At 41.6% G+C, this 17,804-nt stretch overlaps 1 protein-coding gene across 3 annotated transcripts in view; it reads right to left on the bottom strand.

The window, feature by feature from the left end:
- MKLN1 (muskelin 1) overlaps nt 1-17,804 on the bottom strand; it is a 196,702-nt gene that overhangs the window by 11,651 nt on the left and 167,247 nt on the right. For all 3 annotated transcript variants that reach the window (XM_048836679.2, XM_048836680.2, XM_048836681.2), the window contains 2 exons: nt 12,238-12,340; nt 643-697 (listed from right to left, as the gene is read on the bottom strand). In XM_048836679.2, the coding sequence (XP_048692636.1) occupies nt 643-697; nt 12,238-12,340 (158 nt within the window). The remainder of the gene's footprint in view (nt 1-642; nt 698-12,237; nt 12,341-17,804) is intronic.

Raw genomic sequence — 17,804 nt, 5'->3', positions numbered from 1 at the left:
TCAAGAATAATAAAGAGCCAGTTTTGCAAAGAACAAACAACTAAATTGCTCTAGGAACTGCACTGTGTTTTCACAGCGAACAGAAATCTGTAACCATGCTGCTGGATTCCAAAATGATGCAACACAAGTTCCTTTCTTTTGACCAAGGCTTCTGCTTATTTGGGTAATGGCGCAGCATATGGTGTAACAAGAGCTGCAAAATGATCCACTGAGATGTGAATTTGAGACCACTGATGACTGCTGTTTTACAAATGGGCTTGGGGCAATAAACACTAGTGAATAGAAATGATCCTTCTCAAATATTTAAAGACACTTTTGGGAGAAAAGGTGGGCGAGGTAATATCTTATTATCTGAAGAAGAGCTCTGGGTAAGCCTGAAAGCTAGTCTCTCTTACAAACAAAAGTTGGTCCAATAAGAGATACTATTTCACGCATCTTGTCTCTCTAATATCCTGGGACTAACACAGCTATAACGGTGCATAAAGGCATTTAATAACCCTTTTACAGTCTGAGTGTGCCAACACGTTTGTGGCCTACACTTCTTTCACCTCAACAGCAGTAGCAGAAATCTTATCATAATACACCTGGCTATGCTTTGTGGTCTTAGCATAATTCATCTCTGGTTCATTATAATATACTCACCCAGAGTGGTGAAATCTGAACCAGACTTGAACAGCGCTGAAGCAAGAAGCTGAAACTGGAAAAAAAACCAAGAACCAAACAAAATTATCCAGATGTCCACGTAAGGCAAACAAAAGCTTCTTAAAACATCAAATTGCATTAAAGGTGGCCTGTGCTGTGTTTACCTAGCACGACGTTCATTCAGATGTATGGTACAGTGGTGGTTGTAACAGAGGCAGGTAGAGTCATACAGGATTTTGTGACGGCTTTTTTTTTTTTAAACTATAACAGTATAGATTTTACCTGTGTCCATCCCTCCTTTTCCCTTTGTTTTTAAGTGAATTCAGTGTTTAAAATTTAGCATGAATGTCATGAAAGGCAAGAGAGAGAATCCTAGAGATCAAAGTCCTACTTATCCAAAGAAGACACACATCGTAAAGGTAATGGAAGCTCCTCCCGAACTACCTCTCCAGACCATTTCTGTCTTGGAATGGCCCCTTCCAGGTATGAGTTATGAGTGTGACACTGTCTCCATGCCCATTCAATCCTTGGTTGCCCAGCTCAGACAATTAAGGGTGCCAATTAGCACTGAATGAGATAGATGTTTGTGATGGGCAGAAGGAACTCAATTACAACCACCAACTTTTGTTCATAGGCCAAGCAACCTTTAAATGGTTCATAACTTCTGGTCACTACTAACCTGGGCCTGATCATCAGTATCCCAGTGCCAACCCCCATCCATTCAGTTCCATAAGTTTTGCGTTTTTCATTAAAAGATTCTCAGGCTCTGGGAGCATGAGGCTCAAGAGCGAGAAGGCGATAAATAACTTCAGTGTAGTAATATTCATCCTTCATGTCTGCACCCTTCAGCTATTGGGAGGCAGCTCTGAATAGCAATGCCCCTTTACCATATCACTAGTCACCAATTAGCAGAGCTATACAAACAAAAGCCAGTCAGCTGCGAACCAGCTGAGCAGCGAACAGCAGAGAGGCTAACAGAGGGAGTTTGCCTGGGATCTGCCTGAGAGGAGGTACGCTAAGGGCTGCATTAAGGAGGCTGTGTTGGTGAGTATCTGAGCATCTGTTGTGGGGACAGTTTGACCGTGTGCTTGACTGGTTGTTTGAAAAGTGTGAATTGGGAGTGCTATGTTCCAGGTGAGCCTTGAGTGGGCCTGACCATTATAAAAAGCCAGTCAGCTGCGAACCAGCTGAGCAGCGAACAGCAGAGAGGCTAACAGAGGGGGTTTGCCTAGGAGTTCACCTGGGGAGAGCCCACTAAGGCTTACATCTTTCCGGCTTCTCTGAGTAGTTACAACAACTCCTGAGGAAGCTCATAGAAGGAAGGTAATATGGATGGGGAATGTTCAGCTGTTGTGACCTGCACCGGATGTGCCATGTTAGTCTTTCTTCCACAGGAGAGAAGCAACTTTGTCTGTACAAAGTGCAAGCTGGTCTCCACATTGGAAGAGAAGGTTCAAGGTCTGGAGCAACAGGTATCGACCCTGCGTTGCATAAGAGAAACTGAAGATTTCCTGGACAGACATCAGGATATGCTTCTACGGACACAACGTTCTGAAGATTCAGAGCAGGCTGCACTGCGGGGACAGGACGACGGTGAAGAAATTTGGCAGCATGTGACCTCCAGAAGAAGAAAGGGGAGCATCCGTGTACCAGCAATGCAGATACAGGTAAGCAACCGTTTTCATGTTCTCTTCACAGGTACTAATGCGGAGAGTGGACTAGATGATACACCTGAGGGAAGGGAACAGAAGGAGACTCCGCCGATTGGAAGGCATGAGATGCACTGTCCTAGGGTTGGGGGTTCCACAACCACCGCTTCCAAGAGAAGGAGGCGGGTGGTGGTGGTCAGGGACTCTCTCCTCAGGGGGACTGAGTCATGTATCTGCCGCCCCGACCGGGAAAACCAAGAAGTCTGCTGCTTGCCAGGAGCTAGGGACGTGATGGAAAGACTGCAGAGACTCATCAAGCCCTCGGATCGCTACCCCTTCCTGCTTCTCCACGTGGGCATCAATGATACTGCCAAGAATGACCTTGAGAGGATCACTACGTGGCTCTGGGAAGAAGGATAAAGGAGTTTGAGGTGCAAGTGGTCTTTTCATCCATTCTCCCCGTGGAAGGAAAAGACCTGGGTAGAGACCGTCGAATCGAGGAAGTCAACGAATGGCTACGCAGGTGATGTCGGAGAGAAGGCTTTGGATTCTCTGACCATGGGATGGTGTTCCAAGAAGGAGGAATGCTAGGCAGAGACGGGCTCCACCTAACAAAGAGAGGGAAGAGCATCTTCGCAAGCAGGCTGGCTAACCTAGTGAGGAGGGCTTTAAACTAGGTTCAACGGGGGAAGGAGACCAAAGCCCTGAGGTAAGTGGGGAAGGGGATACCGGGAGGAAGCACGAGCAGGAGCGCGCGCGAGAGGGGAGGGCTCCTGCCTCATACTGAGAAAGGGGGATGATCAGCGACGTATCTCAAGTGCCTATATACAAATGCAAGAAGCCTGGGAAACAAGCAGGGAGAACTGGAAGTCCTGGCACAGTCAAGTAATTATGATGTGATTGGAATAACAGAGACTTGGTGGGATAACTCACATGACTGGAGTACTGTCATGGATGGATATAAACTGTTCAGGAAGGACAGGCACGGCAGAAAAGGTGAGGGAGTTGCATTGTATGTAAGGGAGCAGCATGACTGCTCAGAGCTCAAGTATGAAACTGCAGAAAAACCTGAGAGTCTCTGGATTAAGTTTAGAAGCGTGAGCAACAAGGGTGATGTCGTGGTGGGAGTCTACTATAGACCACCAGACCAGGGGGATGAGGTGGACGAGGCTTTCTTCTGGCAACTCTCAGAAGTTACTAGATCGCAGGCCCTGGTTCTCATGGGAGACTTCAATCATCCTGATATCTGCTGGGAGAGCAATACAGCGGTGCACAGACAATCCAGGAAGGTTTTGGATAGTGTAGGGAACAATTTCCTGGTGCAAGTGCTGGAGGAACCAACTAGGGGCAGAGCTCTTCTTGACCTGCTGCTCACAAACCGGGAAGAATTAGTAGGGGAAGCAAAAGTGGATGGGAACCTGGGAGGCAGTGACCATGAGATGCTCGAGTTCAGGATCCTGACACAGGGAAGAAAGGAGAGGAACAGAATACGGACCCTGGACTTCAGAAAAGCAGACTGACTCCCTCAGGGAACTGATGGGCAGGATCCCCTGGGAGAATAACATGAGGGGGAAAGGAGTCCAAGAGAGCTGGCTGTATTTTATATAGAATCCTTATTGAGGTTAAAGGGACAAACCATCCCGATGTGTAGAAAGAATAGTAAATATGGCAGGCAACCAGCTTGTTTTAACAGTGAAATCCTTGCTGATCTGAAACAAAAAAGAAGCTTACAAGAAGTGCAAGACTGGACAAATGACCAGGGAAGAGTATAAAAATATTGCTTGGGCATGCAGGAGTGAAATCAGGAAGGCCAAATCACATCTGGAGTTACTCTTAACATCTCTTGCTAGCTGCAACAAGAAGGGTTTCTTCAGGTATGTTAGCAACAAGAAGAAAGTCAAGGAAAATGTGGGCCCCTTACTGAATGAGGGAGGCAACCTAGTGACAGAGGATGTGGAAAAAGCTAATGTACTCAATGCTTTTTTTGCCTCTGTCTTCACGAATAAGGTCAGCTCCCAGACTACTGCACTGGGCAGCACAGCATGGGGAGGAGGTGACCAGCCCTCTGTGGAGGAAGAAGTGGTTCGGGACTATTTAGAAAAGCTGGACAAGCACAAGTCCATGGGGCTGGATGCGCTGCATCCGAGAGTGCTAAAGGAGTTGGCGGATGTGATTGCAGAGCCATTGGCCATTATCTTTGAAAACTCATGGAGATTGGGGGAAGTCCCGGACGACTGGAAAAAGGCTAATGTAGTGCCCATCTTTAAAAAAGGGAAGGAGGATGATCCTGGGAACTACAGGCCAGTCAGCTTCACCTCAGTCTTTGGAAAAATCATGGAGCAGGTCCTCAAGGAATCAATTCTGAAGCACTTAGAGGAAAGTGATCAGGAACAGTCAGCATGGATTCACCAAGGGCAAGTCATGCCTGACTAATCTAACTGCATTCTATGATGAGATAAGTGGTTCTGTGGATCAAGGGAAAGCAGTGGACGTGTTGTTCCTTGACTTTAGCAAAGCTTTTGACACAGTCTCCCACAGTATTCTTCTCAGCAAGTTGAAGTAGTATGGACTGGATGAATGGACTATAAGGTGGATAGAAAGCTGGCTAGATTGTCGGGCGCAAAGGGTAGTGATCAATGGCTCCATGTCTAGTTGGCAGCCGGTATCAAGTGGAGTGCCCTAAGGGTCGGTCCTCAGACCGGTTTTATTCAATATCTTCATAAATGATCTGGAGGATGGTGTGGATTGCACCCTCAGCAAGTTTGCAGATGACACTAAACTGGGAGGAGAGGTAGATACGCTGGAGGGTAGGGATAGGATACAGAGGGCCCTAGACAAATTAGAGGACTGGGCCAAAAGAAATCTGAGGAGGTTCAACAAGGACAAGTGCAGAGTCCTGCACTTAGGATGGAAGAATCCTATGCACCGCTACAGACTAGGGACCGAATGGCTCGGCAGCAGTTCTGCAGAAAAGGACCTAGGGGTTACAGTGGACGAGAAGCTGGATGTGAGTCAACAGTGTGCCCTTGTTGCCAAGAAGGCCAATGGAATTTGGGGATGTATAAGTAGGGGCATTGCCAGCAGATCAAGGGATGTGATCGTTCCCCTCTATTTGACATTGGTGAGGCCTCATCTGGAGTACTGTGTCCAGTTTTGAGCCCCACACTACAAGAAAGATGTGGAAAAATTGGAAAATGTCCAGCGGAGGGCAACAAAAATGATTAGGGGGCTAGAACACATGACTTACAAGGAGAGGCTGAGGGAACTGGGATTGTTTAGTCTGCGGAAGAGAAGAATGAGGGGGGATTTGATAGCTGCTTTTAACTACCTGAAAGGGGGGTTCCAAAGAGGACGGATCGAGACTGTTCTCAGTGGTAGCAGATGACAGGACAAGGAGTAATGGTCTCAAGTTGCAGTGGGGGAGGTTTAGATTGGATATTAGGAAAAACTTTTTCACTTAGAGGGTGGTGAAACACTGGAATGCGTTACCTAGGGAGGTGGTGGAATCTCCTTCCTTAGAAGTTGTTAAGGTCAGGCTTGACAAAGCCCTGGCTGGGATGATTTAGTTGGGGATTGGTCCTGCTTTGAGCAGGAGGTTGGACTAGATGACCTCCTGAGGTCCCTTCCAACCCTGATATTCTATGGTTCTATGAGTAATGAATGTTTCCATAAAGATTTAATCAGTCCCTTAAGGCCCTTTATCATTTCTGTTGACCTTCCTCCTGTTCGCCTGCATCCCTCTGGTATGGAGATGTGCAGATTCCAAAGGAAGGGTGAGGTATAAACATACATAAAACAGAACTAAATCAATCATTAAGCTTAGTGTGCTTGCAGTGCTAAAGATGAGCTTCATTGCCACAGCAAATGGCAATTTATGAAAAAGTGATTCTGGCCCTGATTCAGCAAGGTACTTATTTATTACTTGTATTAAGTTAGGGCCTAGGAGCCCCAGTCATGGACCAGGACCCTCTTGTGCTAGGCACTGCACAAACTGAACAAAGAAACAGTGCCTGTCCCAAAGAACTTACAATCTAAGTAGAAGACAAGAGTAAACAGACAGATACAGACAGAGGAATATAAGGAAACAATGAGACAATATTAGTCAGTATAAAAGACTGTGGTCTTAGCCCACCAACATCCTAATCACTGTCAAATTTTTTGATGGCATCAGGCTAAAGGGGAGTTTAAAGAGGGATCTGAAGGAGAACAATAAAGTGGCTTTGCAAATATTTACAGGGACCTCTTCCCAAGCTGGAGGAGACCAGCTTTACCCCTGCAGCTCCGGGCTGAAGGGCGCATGCTCAGTTGCTCTGGAGGGATGGCACACGTGCAGTCCAGTCATATTTAGGAGCTATGAGAGGCTCAAGCAAGCTCAGTGTGGATGGACACTTAGATTTTAGCAGCTACCATCTCAGATGTTTCTACTGAGCATGTGTGAACTGCAATTTTTCAAAAGATCTATAACTTAGCAAAATTTGGGCAGATTTTTGTAGAGATTTCAAAAGGCACATCCCTGACACAAAGATCACCACCTCCCTTTTACCCAGGCCAAATTCAAGTTCTTGTTCCGAAGCATAGCAGTGCTGGAGATCTTCAAAGAAAAGTTCACCGGTATTTATTTTTTTCCCCCCCAACATGGGCAAAACATACTTTTCCCTAGCCTTGTTCTCAGAAATGGCTGACCTGTTTTAGCTGGAGTTTTCCCAAAAAATTCAGACTGAGGCACATGGAAAATTTCAGCTCAAATGGTTACAGTTTGGCAAAGTTACTCATACTTGAAAAAATGGTCTTATAATGGGAAGTGTACGGAAATAATTATAAGCAGATTGACTCAGTCCTGTCTATACATAGCACCACCTACAGCCTAGCACAAAACATTTCCTTCTTTAGTTACAATGCATTGCTCCTTCTACATCTTCTGAGTGTGACTGATTCTCTTCATTTATACGGCTACCTTGAATCTATTTATAGAGTGATTATGTGTCCCCACTCAAGTTCACTTTCCAATGTTAGGGAAGTTTCACGCTCAATCTTGCCCTACAGAATTATTTTACTCTCCATTCCTTAGATACTTGTGTTCTGTGTTTTCTCTAGGTTTGTTTATATCCTCCTGAACAACAGTAACATTCCAGGTATAGTCACATTAAAGCTTAAGAATCTACTGCCTCTGGAGCATAACAGACAAGGAGGACTTGTGGCACCTCAGAGACTAACAGATTTATTTGAGCATAAGCTTTTGTGAGCTACAGCTCACTTCATCGGATGCATGCAGTGGAAAATACAGTAGGGGGATTTTATAAACACAGAGAACATGAAACAATAGGTGTTACCATACACACCGTAATGAGAGTCATCAGGTGAGGTGAGCTGTTACCAGCAGGAGAGAAAAAAACCTTTTGTAGGGATAATCAAGGTGGGCCATCTCCAGTAGTTGACAAAAACGTGTGAGGAACAGTAGGGAGGAAATAAACATGGGGAAATAGTTTTACTTTGTGTAATGACCCATCCACTCCCAGTCTTTATTCAAGCCTAATGTAATGGCGTCCAGTTTGCAAATTAATACCAATTCAGCAGTCTTTCCTTGGAGTCTGTTTTTGAAGTTTTTTTGTTGAAGAATTGCCACTTTTAGGTCTGTAATGGAGTGACCAGAGAGATTGAAGTGTTCTCCGACTGGTTTTTGAATGCTATAATTCTTGACGTCTGATTTGTGTCCATTGATTTTTTTACGTAGAAACTGTCCGGTTTGGCCAACGTACATGGCAGAGGGGCATTGCTGGCACATGACGGCATATATCACATTGGTAAATGTGCAGGTGAACGAGTCTGCTAGTGTGGCTGATGTGATTAGGCCCTATGATGGTGTCTCCTGAATAGATACGTGGACACAGTTGGCCATGGGCTTTGTTGCAAGGATAGGTTCCTGGGTTAGTGGTTTTGTTGTGTAGTGTGTGGTTGCTGGTGATTATTTGCTTCAGTTTGGGGGGCTGTCTGTAAGCAAGGACTGGCCTGTCTCCCAAGATCTGTGAGAGTGATGGGTCCAGGATAGGTTGTAGATCCTTGATGATGCGCTGGAGAGGTTTTAGTTGGGGGCTGAAGGTGACGGCTACTGGAGTTCTGTTATTTTCTTTGTTGGGCCTGTCCTGTAGTAGGTGACTTCTGGGTACTCTTCTGGCTCTGTCAATCTGTTTCTTCACTTCAGCAGGTGGGTATTGGAGTTGTAAGAATGCTTGATAGAGATCTTGTAGGTGTTTGTCTCTGTCTGAGGGGTTGGAGCAAATGCGGTTGTATTGTAGAGCTTGGCTGTAGACAACGGATCGTGTGGTGTGGTCTGGATGAAAGCTGGAGGCATGTAGGTAAGTATGGCGGTCAGTAGGTTTCCGGTATAGGGTGGTGTTTATGTGACCATTGCTTATTAGCACCATAGTGTCCAGGAAGTGGATCTCTTGTGTGGACTGGTCCAGACTGAGGTTGACGGTGGGATGGAAATTGTTGAAATCACGGTGGAATTCCTCAAGGTCTTCTTTTCCATGGGTCCAGATGATAACAGGTGACCTGCTAATGTTTACATGCATTAATAGCACTGGTTTTTTTCCCCATCACAGCAGTACCAGACTGGGAGCTTACAGTCAGCTTCTAATTTTATCATCCTTAGGTCTGAGTCACTCCTTTTCAGATACATGAATTTGGGGACAGCTGTGTTGTTTATATGGAATAGGAAAAATATATATGTACACATTTTTTTTTTGTAATCAGTATTAGCAAATTCCAGTATCTGGTAAGCCTTTCATCTCATTATCTGCCAGGAAGCCATACCACACGCTGGTGTAGTAATCAATAGCTTTCTATTTGCCCTAGAGACCTGCTAGTCACCTCACCTACAAGCATACCACAACTGTCAGGTCTCCAGTCCAGTAACACAGAGACCCATTTCTATCTGATAAAATGATCAACTGCCTGGAGGGCTCTTAAGTGACTTCAAGTGGGATCACCACTAATTTGCGCAAGTCAGAACCGCATTACAAATCCATTGTATTGGTGAGTGACAGCACAGCCAGGACATGTACATTGCCTGTGGGCGGAGTAATGAGCATTCATGTGCTAAATGATGCCAAGAGGTTCTCAGCTACATTCCAGAATTAAAAAAATAGAAAATAAAAAATATAATTCCCTTAACCTGATAAATTCATAACAAATGCTAAAATTCTGGAGGTGCCATGCTGTCTCTCATTCATACTACATTAAACAAAATTAGTTACCAAAGCCAGAGCAAGTCTGTCAAGAACAAATTGTCTGTTTTCTTTGGCACTCAACTCAAAACAGTTGAAAAGATATGAAATGAAGTTTAAAAACATGAAATTACTCCTCCTAAGCTAGGATCCTTTTGGGTAGGATTTTACCTTGGTGCAATCTTTTACAGCAAGGCTTACAAACATCTGAAATATGTGGTTCACAACCTGATCACACTATACTATATCAGGGACAAATCCAATCAGCTTGCTGCTTTTCAAGACTGTGACAAGTGAATGTGAGTTGGAGACAGAGAAAAGATGGGGAAGGTAAAGGAGAGAGGAAAGACAGCTGTAAGAGCAGATCTGAAGATAATCAAACTTAGCAGTCCTACAATGCTGAGCTGTATTCAGCACACACAGAGTCAACAAGATATATTCCCCTTGCTATGAAATAGACCACATCTCTGTTATAAGTGGTGCCAGGGATCATACAGGCATCTGTGCTAGGAAACCATGAAAATTCTTCTATTTTGATCCAAAATATGGCATCAGTGCCGAGACCACCGCACAAGAGCCATTTGGAGATGATGTACCAGTGCCAGAAGCAAACTCAATGAGATAACCGGAAGGGAAATTGACGTCATGGAAATACACCCAGTCAGTATCAGCGCAGCGTGGGGCTTAAAGCCATCTGACTGGAAGCTCTGTTCTGATACAAGTCTATGAGAGTTGAAGCTATTTGAACAGAAGAGATTGTAAAGGAAGAAGTTTCAAAAGGTTTTCAGCAGCTGCTCTAACTCTGCTAAACAGTAAATATTGTTCTGGCAAAGAGAAGCAAGAGGAAAAAGTAAAAAAACTCAAGAATTAGGCCTGAAAAATAATGAGGCGTAGTGAAATTACAACTATTATCCTGAAAAGCCAGAGAGAGGGGCCCTGCACATCAGGATTGAAACCCTTCCCCGGAATTACAGGTTCACATGGTAGCATGGTCAACTCAAAAATTTCATGCTTGCAAGGTAGATAAATTGAATAGCATGCAGTTTACTGTGCGAGTGTCTTGCAGAGACTTTGTGAAAGATTTTGGGATCCTCTATGCACTATATGAAATTTAATTCAAATACTTTTCGGGTTGAAAAATAGCAAGAACTTCCTGTTATTTTTCTTCCTACTCCTGTCCCAAATGAGAGAAAAGATGTGAAGGTAGCTAGTATGAGTCAACTTCAGTGTGAAGCTCATAATTTAAACATGTTGTATGGATACATCTTATAGTTGGCAACATAACCTTAGCATGTCAATTATGTTACTGAAAATAAATTGCAATCTATGATAAAGTAATTAAACAACAATTTCCAGGATCCTGATACTAGCAAATTTTTTTCCAAAGTCCTGTCACCCTATAACCCCAGCACTATATTGCATATGGCCTTCAGTAACAGCCCCACAAAAACAAAGCTTATAGAGGCTATACTTAGACAATTTCTAGTTGCTTAGAACAATTACATGATCTAGCCAGCACACTAAGAGGCTCTGAGCCAGAGACTCCCCAAGTTCTTATCACAGCTTTGATACTGACCTGACACATGAACGAGGGAAAGACATTTACTTATTGAGCCCAATTCTTGTCTCATACCAGCTTTACAACTGTAGCTATCCACTGATTTCAGTGGAGATACTTCTCATTTGCACCAATGTAAAGAACACCCTAACCAGTTAAAATGGGGCAACTGAGACAGAGTGATAAGGGTTACATGTTTGTACAGCACTTTGAAGGTCCGAAGTGCTATACATAAGTGCACATAGAAGCAAAACCCAAAAGCTTATCCTAAACTTCATAAATTCGGTAAGTTATCTATGGCTGCTACTAGATTTCCTTAATCCCTTTTGTAAAGTGACACACGTAACGGAGAGGCGCAGTCTGAAATTCCTATCAGCCCTTGGGAGTTTATTGCTTCATTTGTGCTTTGGGAACAAATTTACTCCTAGAAAAACCAAATATATGCATTGAAAAATGTGATAAAGCCATATAAAAGCCCTAGTGATCGACATACATTAAAAAATCCAGAGTGAGAAATGTATATTCTGGAGAAGAGCTCAATTTTTTCCTTCAGAACTACTTAAATATATACAATCCAAATGAAAAAATATGCTGAGATCATCACCTTCAGGGGAGATGTCTGATATCAGAGTATCCTTTTACATCTTAATACAATACAATAGCAGCATTTCCCTTAATTGGTTGGTTGTGCTATGGAAAGTGCATTGCACCCAATAAACTATAAGCCTGTGCCATTTTATACAGAGTTTATATTTCATTAAAACCCCCACAAGACAGCACATTAGAATTAAATCTAAAGCCACCTCTGCATGCAGTTTTTGTACAGATAGCTATTTTGGTATGGGGTGTGGAATTTTTTTAAAAACAGAAATAGTTATACTGGTACATCCCCTAGCCTAGATGCAGTTATACTGGCATAAAGGTGCCTTACACTGGTGTAGCTATTCCCATATATAAGGGGAATAAGCTATACTGGTATAAGTACCTTCATACCAGTGTAACTGCAACCACATTAGGGAGTTGTACCTCTGTTCTGGTATAGTTAAAGAAATACAATGTGGGTGTAGACAAGGTCTAAGAGAACCTAAGGTACTTCTAAAAGTTCCACAGTATGAACCTTTACATTCTATTACTAAAACAAGGAGGTAGTTTTCACCCTTACCTCTTTTGTCTCCTCAGGGTCAGAATGATCCACAGTCACATACAAGTCATTCTGTAAGTATTTCAGTGCACTGAGTGGGTCAGTTTGGGCCTTTTCTTCAAACCTGTAAAGTGGAAGGAGATAAGCAACTTATATGTGATAAGACACACTCAAAACAAGCACTGTTTTCATTTACTTTGAGCTCAGTTACTAAACATACTCCCTACTCTTTTGTAGGACCAAAAGTCACACATGCAAATTGTTCAGTGATAGCTGCTTAAAGCACATGAATTCTATGACAGTTCAGCCCCCTCCTGCTAAAAGTCTGGGCTCAGAAGCAGCATTCTAAGGTGCTCGGGAAATCAAAGCTAGTGACTTTGATCCCTTTGCTAAAACAACCAAGCATTTCAAAGCTGTGTAAGTTGTTGTTCGTAAGGTACTCTGTACTAAAACAGACAAATAAGTGTGGTGTATCCATTTCACAGATAGATAAACTGAGGCATGAGGAAGTGAAGTCACTTGCCCAAACAGCAGAATCAGAGATAGAACTCAACATTCCTAACATCCACTACCTACAATCAAGACAAAAAATGTCCAAACCCTGATTTAACCACCTTTAAAAACCAACAGCACATTTTAATCCAAAATATTCCCTTAGGAATGAATACAAGGGCTGCAAATGTCTTAAAAGTATGGTATTCAGGCACTCACCGACCAAAGGGAATAAACCTAGGACTTCAAATTGGTCTGACCCAAAGACAACAAATGGACAGAATCTTGCTTTGGAGATCGATTCTCTGTTACACAGACTTTTCATTCGGTTGCTTGAAGAATTAGTTTGCCCCCCCCCCCCCCCCCCCCCATGTCATTAACTGAAAGGCCCTTCCAGTTCTATGGTTTGTAATATCAATCAAAGCAGCTACTCTCAGACAGCTTATTTACAAGTCACAAAAGAAGCTGCTGTGACTCTTCTGTACCAAAAGCACTTAATTGTTATCTACCTTGTTCACTGTGGATCTTGGAAGGACAAAACTTGGGATAATCTGCTTCAGAAAGCACAGGTCTTTTTAGAAGCTGAAGGGAGACTTCACTGCAATAGGCCACTCACACACTTGAGCAGGTCTGACATTCCACCCAGCAGAGGGCAGTGATGACACTCAGTCAACATAGTACTCAGTTTAAAAAGATGCCAAATGGAGAATCACAGCAATTTTTTTTTTCAAACAGATGCAGTTTTATATCTACATTTTTCAATGGGCTGAATCTCAGTGCCAACCCAACTGTGCTATGCTAAGGAGTTTCTTCAGTTTTGGTTTAGAATATCTCCTTTGATCAGGGTGGATAAAACTGGTTTAAAATAAAAAACAAAACAGTTTCTTTACATTGTATTTTATTTATATTAAATGCAATTTTCTTTTTTAAAATAAATGTATTGGAAATTGGGACAACATATGTTAAGGCCTAAACTTACTACGACTTATTAAAATAAATTAAATAAAAATATTTCGAGTATCACATTTACTGCCAAAATTTTAAAGAAAGTCAAACTACTGAACGGATGGAAGTCACTGGATAAGCACCTGGAACCAGAGTCTGCTGACGTGCACTAGCCTCTTCTGCAATTGCAGAGAGAATATTTTCTTTATTTCAGCTTATTCAATTCAATGACTAGTTCATTCTAAGTTGAGAAACCGATTGAAAGTTGAAGCTTGTTCTCTTCCACTCTACAAACAAAAATGAGGTAAGGGGATGAGATCTACTAGTTCTAAAATCTTGACGGTCATGGTGGCCAGAAACAACCAGTTCAATTCACTACCTACAGATATACTTCCTCTACTTAATCAATTAGTTTTAAAAGCAAAACATGTTTTGGCTCTTTTTTATGTAGCCAGCACATTTAAGGTAGCATTATTTAACTAACGGAACAATTTGAAAATACTGTTTTTGTCATGAATAAAAAAGATCAACCAATAATTAAGAAATGCGTCATTCACCATTTTCTAAAAAGTAAAAATTAAGAAACGGAATACATTTATGTTAAGCAATAACTGCTTAAATAAAATGTGCATATAATATATTCTTTTGGTTAGCAAAAAGTATCAAGTTTAATGTAAAAGCTACATTTAGTTGCAAATCAATATGTATTAATGGTTGCCAACCAATGAGAATCAACCTTTTTTTTTTTACAAAAATAAAGATACAAATGCAAAACATGATTATAAAACATTATTTAAATCAAAGTTACTGCTTGCTGATTTAAATCAGTAATATAAATGATTTTGGTTTAAATCAAGTCACTCTGTCTTTGATTATCTCCTTCCTTTAAAAATATACCTTGTAGGAAGCTGCATGGATGGTCCAAAGGCAGAAGTCACCATGAATTAGCAGACAAAGGGTAGGAGAGATTGTTTGATGTGATCTTGACAGTATACCAGACTCACCAGTAATAAGTGCTGGTTAAGCTTCAGCTCCATTTCATATGACTAGAGGCCTCAGTTATTGTACAGTACTAAACAGGACATTCAAGCCCAAATTTTCGAAGTAATTTTCAAACGTGAGCATGCCTGACTATGCAAATCTACCTGTTCATGCACTGTTTTCCACATGGGCATTTGAAAAAAAGAGCTCTTACTGAAAAGCTAAACTGAAACTTTAGTTAACAGTTGCATGATACGAGCACACACTTCTACTGCACAGTACGACATCACAGAATGCTGCCATTTCCCCAAGGGATGGTTCCAATCTCCATTTATAGTAACTACACAAAATGTAGAGCTAGATTCAGGCTATCAACTAATAAATGCAGCCATCCTCAAAAGGATCATTCTGCTAATCAAAATACTAACTGAACTGCAGCTGTCATTTTACCACGAACCTAGTCCTCATCTCCCTATCATGAGAATAACCCACACCAAAAAGTAGGACTAATAAAAAAAAGTCCCGCCCCCCCCAAAGCCTGATCAACCTAACAGAGCTGGACTCTAGAGAGGAAGCAATAAAGAGAGTTGCTAGGGGAATGCCTCTTGTCCCATTGCCCCCTCGCCTATTTGCTGTAAAGCAGCAGTGACCCTGAAATAGCACAGACCATTTGTAAACCTGTCCTTAACAAATCACTTGTCAGTAGCCTTAAGCATGAGTCTAAGCAAAGATGCCTTTTAGCAAAAGTGAAATAACCCTCAAGCTGTACTATTAGGGCTGGTAGGGAGAAAGAAGTGCACTTACTCCATATGATGCATTAGCACCCTCTTTAAAACAAGAGTTCCAGGGCCCACTCTAGGACACACAGGGCCTAAAACACTTCAGTTAAGAGGCATGTCAATCATCTCTAGACCACCACCAGCAGGAACAGATTTCTTAAGATCTTGTCATCATGTGTATGTCCCCAACAAGAGGGAGAAAAAATGCAGAATCTCCAATTTTATGGTCTTTCGGCAAGTTGTTTCATTTAAGGAAGTTTCTAGCTTTCTCCCTCACTACCATCCTTCACAAGGTATGTTTCACAATCAACAGACCCCCCCAGCATGGTTAGCAGAGCCGTGCAGAAAATATGTTTCTAGCTAAACAGCAGCAGTGGTGTGAACTAACTCCCACCATGACTATTATGAAGTGTTAAATCTTTGTCTGTCCAAGGCTTTAGCACAGCTTGATGACACAGCAATGCTCCTATCTGCACTACAAAATATAATTGTGTTGGAGATTACATTACGGTTATCAGCTTTAATGAAAACTAGGGCTGTCAAGCAATTTAAAAAATTGTGATTAACCACACTGTTAAACAATAGAATACCATTGATTTAAATATTTTTGGATGTTTTCTACAATTTTCAAATATATCAATTTCAGTTACAACACAATACAAAGTGTACAGTGCTCACTTTATATTATTTTTCATTACAAGTATTTGCACTGTAAAAAAACAAAAGAAATAGTATTTTTAATTCACCTAATACAAATACTGCAGTGCAATCTCTTCATCATGAAAGCTGAACTTACAAATGTAGAATTATGTACAAAAAAACCTGCATTCAAAAATTAAAAAAAAAACAAAATTTTAGAGCCTGCAAGTCCACTCAGTCCTATTTCTTGTTCAGACAATCGCTCAGACGAACAAGTTTGTTTACATTTGCAGGAGATAATGCTGCCCGCTTCTTGCTTACAATGTCATATGAAAGTGAGAACAGGCATTTTCATGGCATTGTTGTAGCCGGTGTCATAAGATATTTATATGCCAGTTATGCTAAAGATTCATATGTCCCTTTATGCTTCAACCACCATTCCAAAGGACACGTGTCCATGCTGATGGCAGGTTCTGCTCGATAACAATCCAAAGCAATGTGGACCAACACGTGTTCATTTTCATTATCTGAGTAAGATGCCACCAGCAGAAGGCTGATTTTCTTTTTTGGTGGTTCAGGTTCTGTAATTTCCTCAGAGTGTTGCTCTTTTAAGACTTCTGAAAGCATGCTCTACACCTCGTCCCTCTCAGATTTTGGAAAGCACTTCCGATTCTTAAACCTTGGGTCCAGTGCTATAGCTATCTTAAGAAATCTCACATTGGTATCTTCTTTGCGTTTCATCAAATCTGTAGTGAAAGTGTTCTTAAAATGAACAACATGTGCTGGATCATCATCCAATACTGCTATAACATGAAACATATGGCAGAATGTGGGTAAAACAGAACAGGAGACATACAATTCTCCCCCAAGGAGTTCAGTCACAAATTTAATTAACACATTTTTTTAACAAGCATCATCAGCATGGAGCATGTCCTCTGGAATGGTGACCGAAGCATGAAGGGGCATACGAATTTTTATCATATCTGGCAAGTAAATACATAGCAATACTGGCTACAAAAGTGACATGGAAATGCCTGTTCCCACTTTCTGGTGACACTGTAAATAAGAAGATAGCATTATCTCCTGTAAATGTAAACAAACTTGTTTGTCTTAGCGATTGGCTGAACAAGAAGTGGACTTGCAGGCTCTGAAGTGTTATATTCTTTTGTTTTTGAGTGCAGTTATGTAACAAAAAAAAAATCTACATTTATAAGTTGCACTTTCATGACAAAGAGATTGAGCTACAGTACTTGTATGAGGTGAATTGAAAAATACTATTTCTTTTATCATTTTTACAGTGCAAATATTTGTAATAAAATATATATACTTTGACTTCAATTACAACACAATACAATATATATGAAAATGTAGAAAAACATCCACAATATTTAATGTATTTCAATTGGTATTCTATTGTTTACCAGTACAATTAAAGCTGATTAATCACAATTTATTTTTTTAATCGCTATTAATTTTTTTGAGTTAATAGTGTGAGTTAACTGTGATTAACCGACATCCCTAACGAAAACCAAATAAACTCCTGTAGTTCAGCTAGCGAATTACATAATAAACACAAAAGTGGAATGGTGAGAAGATTTCTTTTCCGCATGCAGAGTCTATCAGTTTGCAGTCCTCAAGCATGAAGACTGATATGTTTTGTAACTTTCTGATCCGGTTAACACAGCTGAAAGTGCCAGGGGGAAAATGGATCCCTTTACCATGGGGCCACCCTTTCCCAATCACATAACTCTG

The sequence above is a fragment of the Caretta caretta genome, chromosome 1, assembly GCF_965140235.1.
Source record: "Caretta caretta isolate rCarCar2 chromosome 1, rCarCar1.hap1, whole genome shotgun sequence".
Lineage (NCBI taxonomy): Eukaryota > Metazoa > Chordata > Testudines > Cheloniidae > Caretta > Caretta caretta.
This window is presented reverse-complemented; position numbering and strand designations above follow the sequence as displayed.